General features: G+C 34.2%; 3 protein-coding genes across 3 annotated transcripts; all 3 read right to left on the bottom strand.

The window, feature by feature from the left end:
* Positions 1-8: 8 nt before the first annotated feature.
* On the bottom strand, positions 9-5,293 carry LOC143637515 (uncharacterized). The gene is made up of 9 exons (XM_077104918.1): positions 5,154-5,293; positions 3,310-3,404; positions 2,716-2,780; positions 2,545-2,588; positions 930-1,007; positions 671-824; positions 414-596; positions 283-342; positions 9-191 (listed from the first exon to the last, which is right to left on the bottom strand). Exons 1-9 carry the CDS (start codon positions 5,291-5,293, stop codon positions 84-86), a joined length of 927 nt encoding a protein of 308 aa, XP_076961033.1. The 3' UTR covers positions 9-83.
* A 5,682-nt stretch (positions 5,294-10,975) lies between these two features.
* Positions 10,976-14,271, bottom strand: LOC143637431 (uncharacterized). Its single transcript, XM_077104846.1, has 9 exons — positions 14,159-14,271; positions 12,786-12,880; positions 12,614-12,678; positions 12,488-12,531; positions 12,320-12,397; positions 12,086-12,239; positions 11,364-11,471; positions 11,221-11,280; positions 10,976-11,133 (listed from the first exon to the last, which is right to left on the bottom strand). Exons 1-9 carry the CDS (start codon positions 14,260-14,262, stop codon positions 11,035-11,037), a joined length of 807 nt encoding a protein of 268 aa, XP_076960961.1. The 5' UTR covers positions 14,263-14,271; the 3' UTR covers positions 10,976-11,034.
* Positions 14,272-15,869: 1,598 nt separating this feature from the next.
* On the bottom strand, positions 15,870-17,256 carry LOC143637342 (uncharacterized). Its single transcript, XM_077104774.1, has 3 exons — positions 16,885-17,256; positions 16,082-16,166; positions 15,870-15,999 (listed from the first exon to the last, which is right to left on the bottom strand). The coding sequence occupies exons 1-3, from the start codon at positions 17,248-17,250 to the stop codon at positions 15,989-15,991; spliced, it is 462 nt and encodes a 153-aa protein (XP_076960889.1). The 5' UTR covers positions 17,251-17,256; the 3' UTR covers positions 15,870-15,988.

Genomic DNA, 17,256 nt, shown 5'->3' with positions numbered 1-17,256 from the left:
ACATCCTGCAACAACATAACACCAAAGATCAAACCAGGTTTCAAAATTGAGTTATTTTCCAATTAATACTTACAGAGAAGTAATCACAAAGCAGAAGAAGCATGTTCACCTACTCCTGGTAACCATTCTTTAAAAAACGTCTGGCAGACGATATCCGCATGACTTAACGCCCCAAGGGGCGTGACAGTTATCTGAAATAAACCACAAGCACGATATTAATAAATAATAATTTAACATTTAACATAAAAAAATTCGCTTCCAAAAAGTAAGAAATGCATTTACATATCCTTCTTTAAGGGCGCTATAATCCGTCTCACCACTTTCCAATTGCCCTCCTATCACCTAAAAGAATATAAAAATATAATAATCTAAATTATAAAAAACGATAATGTAAAGTCAAATATTAAAAAAACCTCTCTAACGAACAAACGATTTTCTTGTGAAATATTAGCATTGGTGTTTGTCACTACAGAATTCGGGCCATTTGTCATGGTTGATAACATATTACTAATACTGTTTTTTCCTTGTGCTTCAGATGAAACTTGCTTCCAACCCATTTTAATGATACTACTCCCTTGTTTAGTCAGCTTATAACCCTATTAAATAAATAAGAACACGTGAAAATATTAAAAAACTATTTGAATTCTTACAAAGACTATATGCAACTCACCTTATGTTGCGGAACATTTGTGGGCACATCCACATTCAGAAAACACTTGTTAGGATACGTTTTGTTCTTGATCTCGGTAATAATGGCGGTTATTATAGGTAAACAAGCCTCAGCAGCCAATGTGAAGTCATCGATATTGCTTGTACCACCAACCCTGCAAATAATCTAATTTTATAGTATTTCCACCAATTCAAGGATTATGTTTAAAAAGTCAAAGTGGTCAACTTTATAAGATTTGAGTGTATTGAGGCTTACATACCAATTATATGATAATGAGATTGAGGGTACGCCATAGAAAAAGGCTTCACGAGCACCCCCCACTGTTCCCGAGTAGACACTGTAATTTAACAAGTTATTATAGATAATATATAAATAGTTTATTGGATTTTAATAATCCCTGTCGACTGGTATTGGCCGATAATAATCCCTATTCATTTTATCACCATTGGCAGTCCCAAATTTAAAAAAGTTGGCCCTCAATGGTCCGCCGTTAAAAATGACTTAACACCGTTATACTTTTTTCCGAATTTCAAACTAATGTTTTAGGGCTTTTGATCGGAAGAAGGATACGAGTCGATTGATGTAAAACATAGCTCGAAACGGTGATCCAGACGACTTAATTTTTATTAATTGAAAGTTCTAACACCCGAATTGAAGCATTGTTTCGAACGAAGTTTTACATCAATTGACTCGCATCCTCCTTTCGATCAAAAACCCTAAAATATTAGTTTGAAATTCGGAAAAAAGTATAACGGCGTTAAGTCATCTTTAACGAGAACCATTGGGGGGCAACTTTTTTTAATTTGGCACCGTCAGTGGTGATAAAATGAATAGGGATTATTATCGGCCAATACCAGTTAATAGGGATTATTAAAATCCAATAAACCTATATAAATAAGATAAGAAGGAAAAAGATATGGCATCATAAATGGGCAGAAGCTACGCATGTTTGATTAAAAGTTAAGCTATAAGCGTACAACTCCCATATTTTCTGTTAATATAGTTTTAATTCAAACAGAGTTGGTATTTTTGTTTCTTTTTTTTTTTTTTTTTGAACGATCAACAAAGAATCGAATAAAAAACTAGCGAGACGCTATGAAAAGTACATACACCAACACCAAAGAACCAACCCAACAAAGGAACAAAGAACAAAACAGACCACAAACAACTTTACACGTCAAACCGGCAATATGCTTTTACAAATAAACTAGTTGAATACAAATAGAGATTGTCTTTTACATTCCTTGTTCAATCATTTACATTTGTTTATGTTCGTCTCTTTACGTTCGTTCATTTACATTCGTTTTTATCTGTTTGACTATTTACCTATGTCCGTTCAATTACGTTTGCTTAAATGTACATGCAACTTTATTTATTATTGATATTAATTTAATATCAAATTAAATTGCATACTTAAAGACCTTTATTATATATCTTTGATTCTTTGTTTACATTTCAAATGTTGGATTTAATGATCATGGTATTTTAAGACTTTAATTTGGAGATACATATAGTTTTAGTACGTATTCGTTTATGCTCGTTCATTTGTGTTCTCATTTTGTGTTCATGACCCGTTCATTTGAAATATTAACGAATGAACATAAATGAACACGAACGCATTCATTTTCTTCACAAACGGACTAAATGAGCAATCCTTGTTTGTGTTCATTTAGTTCGTTTAAAGGCCTACTTTTACTAGGTTCAAAGCCTAAAACTCAATGAAGTCAACTAGTCCATTTATTGTAAATTGTAAACACAGGAGGTTAATATAGCAGCATTTAACAAAAAATTAACATAATAATAACTAATAATCTAATATTTATATTAACATATAGGAAAAAGAGATCATATAGCAAGGAAAAACAGGAACTAACATGTGTAAACCACAGTTGCTGCCCATATTTATGCCACTTAATACCTGTTAAGAGTGAGTTAAAAGTTATAAATTCACAATTATTAATATAATATACATCAACTACTGAAACATGTTACATAGATGAGTCATTTCATATTATAAGATGAAGCCAAATAATATATACATATACCAGATCAGGAACAGAAGGAAATAATGCTTTTGAGATTCCCAGTGAGGTACAATCAGCTGGTGTTCCTGCAATGCATTATCAAATGAATACCCTGAGGTCCTGTTCGTTTTAAGGATTTGGAAGGAATTCTAAGGAATGGGATTTTAAATCCCATGAATTGATATGTTCGTTTCATTAAATGAAAGAATGGGAATGGAAATTAAATCCCATCAAATCCCACATTTCATGGGATTTCAAAATCCCACCTATTTTAAAGGATTGTTATGGAAAATAAAAACCCCTCAAAAAAAAAATTCAAAAAAATTAATAAAAAATCATAACTCAAAATATAAATCAAAAACGAAAAATGTAAAAAAACTAAAACGTTTCCTTCGTTGTCCTCGTTCTTCAAAATAAAAAATAAAAAATAAAAAATAAAAACCCGAGAATGAAGAAGATTCTAATTCCAATACATATTAACCAACCAAACACATGAAAGGGATTCTCAAACATTCCATTCCATTCCAATTCCAAATCCTTTAAAAAAGGTCCGTGAAACGAACGGGCCCTGAAGAACACAATTAGTCCTTGTGTGTATAAAGTATAAATCCTAACCATTAACAGCGAACGCTGTTGCTCCAGTAATTTCAGTTTGTTTCGCAGAGAGAGGATGACGCCAAGTAATTGAATGACTGACAGCTGATTTCTCCCTGAGATTATCAAACAATGATGAATTAGGGCTTCTATTCACACAGGCATCAGTACCAACTGATACCAATACCATCAGATGATAACTGAAAGCTACTTAGTCGTGTCCAACGCGCGTAGAGGTGCAAACAAGCCGAGCTCCACGAGCTCAGATCGATAAAAAGATTTCCTTGTACCTACACTGTGGAGCTACTTAGTCGTGCCCAACGTGCCTAGAGGTTCAAACGAGCCGAGCTCCGTGAGCTCAGATCGATAAAAAGATCTCCTTGTACCTAATGCTGTGGAGCTACTTAGTCGTGCCCAACGTGCCTAGAGGTTCAAATGAGCCGAGCTGCTCGAGCTCGGATCGATGAAAAGCTCGAAACGAGCTAAGGCCGAGCCTCAAATAAAGCTCATTTAGTTATTGAGCTTGAGCCTTGTATGGGAAATTCGTATAGTCTCATTAACCCTTAACAAGCCTTGTGCATTTTAAATTTTACCACTTTGGACTTTAATGTAATAATTTCACACTGCACAACCAAGCTCGAGCCGAGATTGGCTCGTTTAAGATTTTTCTCAAAATATTATAAAAATAATTAAAAGAAATGCATATAAATTAATTAATAAATAATAAATAGCTGAAAAAACAATTCACGAGCTTTAGAAAAAGAGCTTGAAACGAGCCGAGCTCTAGCTCTAGTAAGTTAAAAACAAGCTGAGCAGCACGTTTCTCAGGATATATAATAAAAATTAAAACACATATATATATATATATATATATATATATATATATATATATATATATATAGGGTTAGGTTAAAATAAAACCCACTTGAGTTGTGAAAACTCTAGAAACTCATTCTCAACCACATGTTTTTAATTAAAGATTAAATCTTGTGGTTCACAATTAAAGTTAATAAAAAATGTTAACATAAATATAACTTTTTCTCTCTCCTAAAAATTAGTAAAAAATGTTAAAAAATAGCAAAACAAATTTTTTTTAATGTTTCGATGTTTTGTATTAAATGTTACAACGTATATTACATGTAACAAAAAAAAAAAAAAAACGATGTTACATAGGGTTTTCGCGGGTTTTCACAACTCAAGTGGGTTTTCATTCTATATTTCCCCTATATATATATATATTAACTAATAAAAAACATCTCACGGACCAAGATTGAGCTTTAGAAAAAGAGTTCAAGCCAAGCTGAGGTCAGGCTCGCTCGCTCGGCTCGTTTACAGCCCTAAACGCACCATGCATAATAATATTATAACCCAAGATGTAGTGTAGTTTAGCGGTGGGCAAATAAACCGGTTAACCGAACCGACCCGAAACCGAACCGGTTTGAAACCGATTATGTAGAAACCGGTTTGGAACCGAATGAAACCGTAGGTTTGGAACCGGTTTGTAATTTTCTCCACCAAAACCAGGTCCAAACCGGTTAACAGAACCGAAACCGGCCAAAACCAAGCAAAAACCGGTCAAAACCCGAACCGAAACCGATCATAAACCGGTTTTGACTTTTATTGACCAAACCGAACCGGTTTTAAGTTTTAAACCGATTTGTGCACCTCTAGTGTAGTTCTTAAAAGACTTGTTTTTGCTATCCGAAACCGTAGCCTAATAATAACATAATGAAAGCCAATGAGGGCAAAAGAAAAAGTGAAAAATGAAAGGGTTTCAACTCTCAACTTATGTTTGTTCACATAATTAAAGGTAAGGCATTGATTATCATGTATAAGTAAAAAGAAGGGATTCCAGAAGCACGTACGAATCAGGGGCACAGACCCAGACTTGGAATCGATTGGTGGAAACGAGTGTACGGACTAGGGCTTGCAGTCCCGGAGCTTCAATTCCGTCGTCGTTGGTCACCATGATCGTCGGCAGCTCGCCATTCTTACCACCCTCCATTAATTAATTGAGTTTGCAAATGAAGAAGAACAAGGGCTTTAATATTATTATTGGAATGGAATCAAAAAATATGATATGGTAGGATCGTGTATGGGTTGGGCTAATAATGCGAAAGTTATGAAACTGTGGTTGTTTTTTTTTTTTACGGACAACAACATACAAAACCCAGGTAGTTTGTAGGGAGTGACCCAATAGCAATAATCCGGACGAACAGAGCCCTTAAGCGCCTCCAAGTAAGGAATTAAACTTGAGTATCCATAGAGAAACCCAAACTCCTTACCACTACACCACACTGGATGCATGCGAAAGATATTAAACTAACTAGTCAAACCAAAACAACTATGTTATTATATATATATATTTTTTTATTTTTCTATTTTGAGTAACAAACTGCAAAGGGATAATTCTCTAAATAGCTATTTTTTACCAGCACTTCTCAATTTTAGTCATGGTTTTGTAAAATATCTAATATAGCCATTTTTCCGTTGGATCCGACATAATTCAAGGACCTTTAAAATCGCGTCACGTGTCAACATATTAATGGATCCTACGGAATTTGTTAAAGAACTGCCGAATTTGACGGAATTCGTCATCTTCTACCTCTCAAACCCTAAACCTTCATAACCTCCATCTCCATCCTTCTAATTTCTCCACAAATCAAGCAAATCCATAGTGTAAATCATTGATGACAGTCATGATTTCATATGCAAGGATGCTTAGCGTCGAAGTACACTTTTGGATGGCGGTGAATCTTAAGTATCCTCTTGCATCGCATTTTTGTTGAAAATATAATTACGCCTTATCCAGATCTTCTGCAATGCGCAAAATAAACGTCCAGACATCCGAAAACGAAGTTCAAACTTAACGTCATTGTATCTAGGCGTGTCGTTGAAGTAGTCTTTCATCAAACGATCGCTAGCATCCTCATGGTCTTAAACGATATACGATTGCCTCCAGCGCAGTCGAGAACTAGTAGAACCATAAGCTAACTTATTTGCTATGGCCCGAAACGCATTCATAATCTCACCCTCCTGCTTCGCTGTCTCTTGGATGATCTAATCTATCTATCTTCTTATTCTTAATAAATTGTTCCACAATATCAAATGTATTTGTTGAATCCATTTTGGTTTTGGAGGTTGAGTTGGTATATGAAATGGTGAAAATGGTTGAATTTTTTTGTGAACGGCCAACAAGCATAGAATGCCTAGGTACTCTGTATGGGGTGACCCAATGGCTAAAGGCCACGCCTAGCTGGCCCAACCCAGCCGCACGGAGCCCTTAAGCGTCTCCAAGTTATCTCTAGTTCCGGGTAAAACGCACCCACCCAAAGGCCCACTGGTGGTAAAACTCGGATGCCCTCAGGATCGAACTGGAAATCACAAAGATTCCCGTCTTCCTTCGTTGAGCCACCCATGTCCCCCCAAAGTGTTGTAAGTGAGAATTGAACTTGGGTCTCTATTGAAAAACTCAAACCCCCTACCACCACACCACATTGAAAAGGTTGGGTATTTATATTAATTTTGTTAATCAATAGTATTCTTTTTTATATTTTTGACCGTTGTCAATGGTCAATTAAATAAAGTAATATGTTTTTTTTAACCCAACCGGCGACAAATCTGCCCCCCCCCCCAACCCAATCAACATCGTTATCACCTTCCATGAATCAAATCCCTAATTGGATTGCGAAATTGAGTTTGAGATGAAAGAAGGGCTTTAATCGAAATCAGGGATGGAGATTCGAACTGGAAGTGAATATTGTTGGAATGGAATAACAAAAATATGGGAGGAATGGCGGATCGTGTATGGGTTGGGTTAATAATACAAAAAATATGAAACTAACTCTAGTCAAAGCAAAACAACTACATTATTAGATATATTTTGTTTTTCTATTTAGAGTAAGAAATTACAAATCTGATCCATCTATTAATTAACAATTATTTAAATAACAAGACAAAACTAAATATACACAAATTGACTAGTGGGTGGTTCGTGCTACGTTACGGTTTCGTAAGAATTAAATCTAATCTTACGACTAGGGGTGTTCAGAATTTGATTCACATTCGAAACAATTCGATTTGAATTCGATTATTAAGATTCGAATTCGGTTTTAAAAAATTCGAATTCGATTCGTATTCGAGTATATTAATCGGATACGAACCAAATACGAATTCATGATTTATTATTTGATTCGATTCGAAATTCGAATTCGAATTATATATACATATATTATATATACGTATGTGAGTGTATATAATTATTTATTTTTATTTGTGTCAAATGCATAAATAATAAATATTCATTACAAATTAATTAAACCCAATAGGAAACATTATTGTTTTTTAGCCCATACTAATATGAGTGCTATTTATTTCTCGTTTTGAATATTTTAAAATTTAGACTATTTGTACTTTAGTTTTGAATTTATTATCATGTAGTATTGTAGCTACTTTAAATTTATATGTTTGTTTTGCAATTATGATTATGGTTTTTGAATTTTTGGCATAGGTTAACTTGAATTAGATCGTATTTATTCGAATTAAAATCGAACTTATTCGAAATCGAGTTTCAAATATGAATTCGAATCGAATTTCGAATTAGGCATATAGTACGAATACGAATACTAATCGAATAGTTCAACTTTTAATTGAATACGAATACTGGCGAAAAAAACAATTATTCGGATTATTCAATTCGAGTTTACTTGAAAATTCGTCATTCGATTCGATGAACACCCCTTGTTAGGACTAGCCCAACTTGCTTTAACCACTTATTATATTTGGTATTGTTATTATTATTTAAATAATAATTAGTATTAGTAATCTAGTGAATTAAATAAGCATTACTTAATGTAGTGAATTATATATGTATTATTATTTTTTTGAACGACCAACAAAAATAGAATGCTTAGTTATTTTGTATGGGATGACCCAATGACAAAGGTCACCGTCAGTTGGCCCAACCCAGCCGTACGAAGTCCTCAAGCGCCTCCAAGTTATCCCCAGTTTCAGGGAAAACACACCTGCCCAAAGGCCACTGGTGGTAAAACCCAGATACCCTCAGGATCGAACTGGAGATCACAAAGATCCCAATCTTCTTTCATTGAGCCACCCAACCCATGTCCCCGCAAAGTGTTGTTGTAAGTTGGGCTTGAACTTTGGTCTCTATTGAAAAACTTATAATTCCTACCATTACACTAAATTGAAAAGGACAATATATGCATTATTATTAAATAACGTATACTGATTAGTAGCGACTAGAGGTGGGCAAATAAACCGGTTAACCGAACCGACCTGAAAACTTAACCGAAACCGAACTGGTTTGAAACCGATTATGTAGAAACCGGGTTGGAACCGAATGAAACCGTAGGTTTGGAACCGGTTTGTAATTTTCTCCACCAAAACCGGGTGCAAACCGGTTAACCGAACCGAAACCGGCCAAAACCGAGCAAAAGCCGGTCAAAACCCGAACCGAAACCGATCAAAACCCGAACCGAAACCGATCATAACATGGTAAGAAACCGGTTTCAACCCGAACCGAAACCGATCATAAACCGGTTTTGACTTTTGTTGACCAAACCGAACCGGTTTTAACCCGAACCAGTTTTAAGTTTTAAACCGGTGTGTGCACCTCTAGTAGCGACTATAAAAGACAATTTTATCCTTTAAAAATATCATTATTATTTAAAATGAAAGCATGTTGTGGTATGTTAATCTAAACTAGTTAAAATTCAAAAAATTTCTTAACACGGTTTCCAAATATGCATACATATAATCGCAATAAAAAAATATTTGTAACACTCTTATATTAGAAACATGAATAGTCGATGAGAACGACTCAATCATTTTTATGTGCAAGAAATTTAAAAAGAAGAAGTCTTTTTCATGTATAATCTAGATTCTAGGGTGGAAAAGTAGAAAGCACAAGTCATGGTTTGTGACATAGTGGTAGGAGGTGTGGGTTTTTAGATGGGATCTAAGTTCGATCTATACTTGTGTCATTTTGTTGGATGATGACAATGAATTATTTGAACTAGGCATTGCAAGGTTGTCAATTCCAATTCCGAACCGAATTCGAAACCCAAATAAACTTATCCATGATCATATTCAGATATCTGTTTAATCCGAATAAAAAACATGTTTTTAGTGGTATTTTATCGGTTTTGCATGTTTGTTTAGACAATTATTAGAAATTTGAACTTTGAATTTGTATTCAAGACTAATTTGTATTTTTTCGGTTTGGTCTGTTTTTTTTTTAATTCTGAACTAGTAAAATGTTAGAAACAAAAAAAAAATTTGTTATTTGGTTTATTTCGAATTATTCGGATTTTATCCGAATCCGATCCGAATTGAATTCAGATAGATTCAGATCGGATAGGAACATCCCTAATTCGGATTGGGTCCTAAAATTTTCAAATCCGAAAAATTCTAACCGAATAACCCGTTATCCGATCCGACAAACACCCCTATGCTCTTGTGGTGACACAAGAACTGTCAAGTGGCAGCCGACGATATATTTCCCAGGGGGAACGGCCAAGCCAAACTATGAAGCTAAAGTGGGCTCGGTTAAGACAACATAGTCTACCCATAGTGAGGCAACAGGGCTCTCCAAATTTAGAGTGTACGATAGCCTAATACACAGGAAAGTCGTCATTCAAATAAAAATAAGAAAAACTTAATCGTTTTTATTGGCGTGCGAATTTAAACATTTTTATCAGAACATTATATTTTTATTGAGTTTCTTTTAGCCATGTATTTTTGACAACTTGCACCTCCGGTTTTAAATGTAAATTACTATTTGGTAGCTAAACAGTATATGGTAAATCTTGTTCAATTACTTCTTCTACGTAAGTGAATGTTTGTTAAAAAAAAGGGTGTGTAAAGTGTTACAGATATGTGATAAAGTAGAAAAATAAAAAATTGCAGTGGTAATTAGGTTTGAGTAAGTGTGTCACTTGTGTAGAGTTAAGAATTGGCCTTGACATTTTGAGTTGGCAGGTTGAATAGGTGAGCCGCAACCCAACCCACATGTATATTTGTGTCAAAGACGCCAACTATAAGCCTAACACACTTTAAACCATGTCTTGTATGTCATGTTTCGGGTTGACCTTGCAGATGTTTATTTGCAAATACGAGAAACACCTAGTGACTTAGTAATAATTTAAAAACCAATAACTTTAGCTCAAATGAACATTTATTTATAACTAGTGTAATTAGTGTCTTTTTTATCAGCACCGACGGCACGGGTTGGTGTTCTCGATGGTTCCAATGGCATCTTTCCATCACCCCGCACCCACTCTGTTCACCCCAATAGCTAAAAAAGTTTAAAGCATTCTATACATGTTTAATTCTTTGACATGTTGATCGGCTGTGACATGATGGGTGCTATGGACGTCACGGAATGACATTATTAACAATAAGTCCTTATCAGTTGTTAAGGCAATCAACGACATTAAAGTAAAATCATTCCATTGGGTGAAGCATGGAAGTAAGAGAATTGGGAGAGGTGGTGCAGATTCAATTCCATTAATTTTGCATTGTAATGTTTTGTTTCCCTTCATCGGTCGGTTCGGTTAATTTACTTGTATGCACTCCAACTTCAAATATTAGTACTCACGCTAATTAAATAACATGAATGACATATGATCATCAACATACATATACATATACGCCGAGTTGTTTATTCATACCCGTAAGGGAAAACAAGTCTACCATAGAAGCTATGGTCAAAATTGGTACGATTAATCACACGGCTGACGAAGTACACTCTGGTAACCATTGATTGAAAAATGTATGGCAGTCAATATCAGCATTAGTTAAGGCTCCAAGGGGGGTGACAGTTATCTGAAATAAACATAAACACACAACATCAATAAATAACAAATGATCTTGTAAAATAATATTTAGAGTAGGAAAAGAGTGTGCGCGCACATATCCTTCCTGAAGGAAACTGAAGTCGGTTCCATCATTGTACACATCGACTCCATCGAACTGAAAGGAAGTACATTACTCTTATAACCCAGTTTTATGCAGAAAATCAAGCAAAATGTTTGAAATACTAAAAAACCACACACCTCCATCCTGAACAAAAGGGGTTCTTGTGAAACAGCTTTATCATTAGAAGAAACTTGCTTCCAACTAGCTTTCAACATACCATTTCCTTGTTTAGTCACTTTAAACCCCTAATAACAGAACACAATAAACAAAAATGATAAATACTCCAAAGTTTTTATGATGAAAAATTGTTGGGACTTAATCAGGTTGTTCACATGTGAAACGGGCTGATTAACTGTTAATGTGGGCCGATTATGGTGGTGTCTTTGTTGTTTGTTTTTGAGTCAGTCAGAATAGTACTAAGGGCAAATATGTCTTTTACTTAGTTTGGTGATTTTAGTTTGTTTAGTTCAAGATTTGGATATTGATCTTTATTTGGTATCATATTTGAATGGTTTAAAGGTTTCTTGTCTTTTAGGTTTGAGCCTTTTTTAAAGGGTCAATGTTAAGGTTTTATTTTAAGTTTAGTTTCCGGTTTATAATTAAAAGTGTCGATTTCTTGATCAAATCTGCGTTTATCGTCGTTTCTTTCGGTTTCTTGTTGCTACAGCACTTGATCTGACCCAAGACCATCAAAAATTTCAATTTTATCTAAATATTAATTTAGGCTAGCCAACTATGGTTTGGAATTGGAACTAAATAGTGTAAAAATTTGTTAAACTTATTCTGTAAATAAATTGATTGCCTGTCAAAGGGTTCAAAACTTCAGCTTTGCGTATAATATATGCAACACGCAACTCACCTTATGATTCAGAACATCTGTGGGTAAATCCACATTCAGAAAACATTTCTTAGGATATGTTTTATTCTCAATCCCAACAAAAATGGCATTAATTATCGGTAAGCAAGCCTCGGCAGCCAGTGTGAAGTCATTAATATTACTTCTACCCTCAACCCTGTCAATAAAACTCAACAGTGAAGATCACATTTTGTTTCACATATGAAATACAAAATTTCTAAGCATAATACTACACACCAATCATAAGATATTGAGACCGATGGTACGCCATGGATAAAGGCCTGTCGAGCACCAGCCACCGTCCCCGAGAAGACACTGCATTTTACAACCTTCAGTTAGAAAACTGATGATATTAAATGTGATTAAATCATAAAGTAAGAATAATATTGGCAAAGTGGTACTGACATGAGAAGACCACAGTTGGTGCCCATATTTATGCCACTTAATACCTGTAACGAAAACAAGTCAGTAACTTCAATATGTAATTTCATAACTTGTTGTTTAAGCAACTATGGAAGCTCAATAATCTACCAAATCAGGGACTGAAGGAAATAATGTCTTGGAGACTCCCAACGATGTGCAGTCGGCTGGAGTTCCTGTGTTATTAATATAGTTACACAAATAATCATTAAAATGAATATATAACTGACCTTGTGGCAGTTATGACAGTAATAGCATACGCATACATAAATATGATACCAACCAGAAATAGCAAAGGCTGTTGCTCCACTTATTTCAGTTGGCCTTGCAGAGATTGTACCTCGCACGGATGCAGAATGACTTGCAGCTGACTTCTCTCTGAAAATACATAAGATAAAACTACAACTAACGAGAGGAGCTCGAACTGACACATTTATTAATGAAGTTTTATGCATCTATAACTAGCTGTTTAAAAAAGGATACCTTTTATCATATTTATATGTATAGTAATTATTTTTTGATAAATATATATCTAATATATTAAATAAATATTATATAAATAATCCGGTTTTTAGCATACAAATACTTATTTTGTGTGTTTGTGTCCCAGGGCCGGCCCAAAGGGAAGTTGAGGAGGCCGACCGACCCATGTCCACTCTCCCGAGATGCCCATAATTGTTAAAAAGAAATTATATATCTACCTATTCTAATAAAGTAAAATAACTGGGGACACATGTCACATGGAGATTCATTCTCAACCAAAATTTTCCGCTCAAATTATTTTCCTACTTTTAGTGAAAACTTATTTATATCAGTATAATCAAAACATATCAATCCATTATTTAATCAAATAACTAATTACCTAAATTATAGAGATTAAAAATAGGCGGGTATTTTGTAAGTATAACAAAAATATTTATATCTTTAATGAAATCATATCTATCTTTTTTTATTAAATCGATTTATAAACACTTTTCAGTGTAGAAGATGAATGTGGTAAAAATTAGTGAACAATATTTATAGGCCCAAAGAAGATAAAAACAAGAAGAAATTATGAATGAATAGCAGTTTTATTCTCACGTATTCATTCAACCTCCATGGATCCATGGAGTTCTCATCTATCTCTTTCAAATCTGTAATACAAAAGCGTGTTTTAGTAATGCTAATTTTATATATGATGTTCTCTTTTTATGTCATTTATAATGAAACATCTTATCATCTTTTGTTAGAATTCGTTATTCCATTAAAAATATAATTACAACTTATAAAATCACTAAATTTTTTTGTGATTATGAAGAAAATTGCGTGAGAATGCACCACGTATTCGTATGAATATTTCATTAGAAAATATAATTTGAACTTATTAAACTACTTAATTTGATAAAATATAGTTTTTTTTTTTTAATTTAATCTTTTAATGTTCATAGTTTAATTATATTTTTTTTAGCTTCCTGTGTATCGTACGGGTTCTAAAGCTACTATTTTATATATAAGTTTGTTTTAAAACAAAAGCCTTTATTGCAATGGTCATGGGTTCGATTATATCCTATGCTTCTTTTTTTTGTGATTAACAATATGGAGATTATGAATAATATCTAAAACATGTATGTATTAATAATGAGATGAGTAAAATAAGTAAGGAAAGAGAGAACATACGAATCAGGTGCAGAGACCCAAACACGGTAGCGATTGGTAGAGACGAGGGTTCGAACAAGAGCTTGCAGTCCCGGAGCATGTATTCCGTCGTCGTTTGTCACCATGATCGTTGGCCGGTCCATTGGTCATACGAGCAAAAATCAATCTATACTTGTTCGACTTTTATGGTGTCAACTCAAGTCAATGATATTGGTGTTCCAGGAGTCGTCATTGGTTGGCAAGCAGTTGTTCTTTCTCTAACAGTAAACATACAAACAAGGTAACACACAAAGTCAAATGGAGCACTCTATACCCACTACTTGTCATACACCACATCTTATATTTTTATTCCGGGAAATTTCCTAAAATAAGCATTTATAAAAACAAATTTATAGTTTTAGGTGCTATTTATTTGCAAAAAATTTCACAAATAAGTATTATAAACTAGTCGTAATGAGTAGTTTGTAGAACCAATTAGAGCTTGTGAATTTTTTTTGCAAATAAATAGCACCTAAAACTATAACTTTGTTTTTAATCTCCATACTCAATTAGTATGCTTGCCGCGTGTCCTTAAACTAACCGAAACGAGTGCGTTCACTAATCATTTACTCATCACGACTAAATAAGTTTCATGTCTCGTAATCAACGCCCACGAGTAATTCATAAGTCCTTTAGTCGCGACGACTAGTTTATCCAGTTTACATTCCCTACACGAGTAGTTTATTAGTAGTTAACTCGTCGCGACTAGTTTAACCTTATAATCTACTCGTCGCGACTAAAAGACTTATGAATTACTCGTGGGCGTTGATTATGAGGCATGAAACTTATTTAGTTGTCACAAGTAAATTATTAGTGAACGTTCTGGTTACAGTTAGTTTAAGGACACGTGACAAGTTCTAATTGGTCCTACAAGCTACTTGTCACGACTATTTATAATAGCTATTTCTGGAATTTCTAGAAAATAATACCTAAAACTAGAAATTTATTTTCATTAATGCTTATTTTGAGAATTCTCTTTTATTCTCTTCAACAATTTTATTTAACATATTATTCTCTGCTAATTTTTTTTTCATTTTATTTAACTTTTTTTTCTCTTTTTTATTTATTGTCATTGATATTATATGGTTATAAAATAGAAAGTATTGTTTTTTTAGGAAGGATAAAAATTAAGGGGGAAATCAAGTGTGAAATTTATTGAGGATTGTTTTCTGGTGAAATTTTCCAGCAAAATTTCTAGAGGATTTTCCGGCGAGGTGGTGGCGGTGGGTGACGGCTGTGGTGGCGGTAGGCCGTGGAGTGGTGGTGGTTGTATGAGATAACTGAAGATATAAATGGGTTTTATACTTTTATGTAAATGGGTTTTAGAGATTAATGTAAGTGAGTTTTGAAATTAAAGTAAGTGGACGTTAATATTAAAATAGTAGACTAAAATACCCTCTTCCTAGCCTTTTTAGAAAAATCAAACTTATTATTTGAACCTATCCCCTCAATGTCGATACATCATCATATATTTATAAAAACTATGTGTGTGTGTGACTAATACACACATTGACACCATATGTTGATGATATAAACCAACCTAATGTTAAGTGCACTTGCAGATTGTGCAAAGCATACTGCTGTCAAACATGTAAAACACAATTATTGTTTAACCGATTTTGATGTTTGTTATCGCGTAATAGCTTATAAAGAAACATTTTCTACTGTATTGACACCAAATAACCTAAACACTATCTTGTCACAACACTAAAATCACCATGCAGATCTTAATGGATGTTGATGCTTCCAAAACAGTCATTGTAGATAGTCAACAAAAGTCAATACAACCTTGATCACTTTTCCGTTGTTTGTTTAATCAACACCTACATCAAAACAATCACGATTAATTCGACTTCAAGAATTAAACCAAAGCTTATAACACAAATCTAGCAGAGGCCAACTTACCGCGTGTACTGCATCCAACTTCCAAAAGTTTATCGCTTTTGTCAACCGAAATAGACTGGTTAAGGCCCTTGTTTGCAACTTGAGACTGACATCAAATTTGAAATATGATTAATTTAAAAAATACATGAAGTTAATAACTGGAATAAGTAAAATTGTATCTTGGGATGGCCTGTAAACAAACCGAACGTTCTGGCATGAAGTTCCTTTATGTTCGTTTATTAAATAAACAAACAACATGAACACATGTCTCATTCGTTCATGTTCATTTACGTTTGTTCATTTATATATTCACTTATATATTTAAGCACATTATAATTTAGTCTAGTTTAAAGAACTTAGACATCACTCATTACAATTTAGTGAACTTTTATTAATTTTTAGGCCCAATAGATTGATGTTCAAGTTAGTTTTGACTGGTGTTCGCGCAGTTATGTTCGTTTGTTTACTTTAAAGAACGAACACAAACATGTTCATTTTCTTAACGAATGAACACGGACAAGAAAACCACGTTCATTAATTGTTCGTGTTCAATCGTTCGTTCGGTTTAAAGTTAAATAAACAAGCACGGACATGCTTTGTTTGTGTTTGTTCGGTTCGTTTAAATGCCTAATGTTGGGGGTGTTCGGATGAGGGTTTTGAAAATGATTATTTGAAATTGATAATTCAAATAAAAAAATCAGTAGTAAGTTATAAAAAATGCCATATGAAATAGCACTTGGATGTACTTAAGCCATTCTTATCTTTTGATAAACTATGGTTATTTTTTGAATAAATAAAATTGTGTGAAAACAACTAGATGGTACCTGACTAGATATATGTGTCATCAAATGTGAGTTCTTATTAAGGATCGAGTCCTTGGAACTGGGGCCCACATCCGGGATTTCGACAGGTGTCACAATTTGCCGAACAGCAGGAATCCCGGGCATAGGTGGTTGAGGTAAGAACAATGGCATTCCTTGGCTAAGATGAGGATAAATAGATGGAGAAGGGAAAGGGGGGCGGGGGCCGTGTGTAGTCAGAGAAAATGGGAGCATATAGGGCCCGCCATTCATCTCCATTCCCATATTATAGCCCATACCCATGCTCATGGGGGAGAAATGAGGATGCATATGTTGCATTCCGTTCGGAAACATCATTGGTGGCATGCATAATCCCGCTCCCATTGACATAATCTG

Source organism: Bidens hawaiensis, unplaced genomic scaffold (genome assembly GCF_021521415.1).
Source record: "Bidens hawaiensis isolate Kalapana, Puna unplaced genomic scaffold, B.hawaiensis_p1.1 tig00000055_1, whole genome shotgun sequence".
Taxonomy (NCBI): domain Eukaryota; kingdom Viridiplantae; phylum Streptophyta; class Magnoliopsida; order Asterales; family Asteraceae; genus Bidens; species Bidens hawaiensis.
Note: the sequence above shows the minus strand (reverse complement) of the source record. Positions and strands in the feature narration are given on the sequence as shown.

Excerpts from the sequence above, each read along its gene's own strand:
- LOC143637515 (XM_077104918.1), bottom strand. The coding sequence starts at position 5,293 with ATGGAGGGTGGTAAGAATGGCGAGCTGCCGACGATCATGGTGACCAAC. Across the intron at positions 3,405-5,153 it reads TGGGTCTGTGCCCCTGATTC|GGAGAAATCAGCTGTCAGTC; the intron begins GTACGTGCTTCT and ends TGATAATCTCAG. Across the intron at positions 825-929 it reads ATCTCATTATCATATAATTG|GGTTGGTGGTACAAGCAATA; the intron begins GTATGTAAGCCT and ends GATTATTTGCAG.
- LOC143637431 (XM_077104846.1), bottom strand. The coding sequence starts at position 14,262 with ATGGTGACAAACGACGACGGAATACATGCTCCGGGACTGCAAGCTCTT. Across the intron at positions 12,679-12,785 it reads AACAGCCTTTGCTATTTCTG|GAACTCCAGCCGACTGCACA; the intron begins GTTGGTATCATA and ends TTAATAACACAG. Across the intron at positions 12,532-12,613 it reads TTCCTTCAGTCCCTGATTTG|GTATTAAGTGGCATAAATAT; the intron begins GTAGATTATTGA and ends TTTTCGTTACAG.
- LOC143637342 (XM_077104774.1), bottom strand. The coding sequence starts at position 17,250 with ATGTCAATGGGAGCGGGATTATGCATGCCACCAATGATGTTTCCGAAC. Across the intron at positions 16,167-16,884 it reads TGACACATATATCTAGTCAG|TCTCAAGTTGCAAACAAGGG; the intron begins GTACCATCTAGT and ends ATTTGATGTCAG.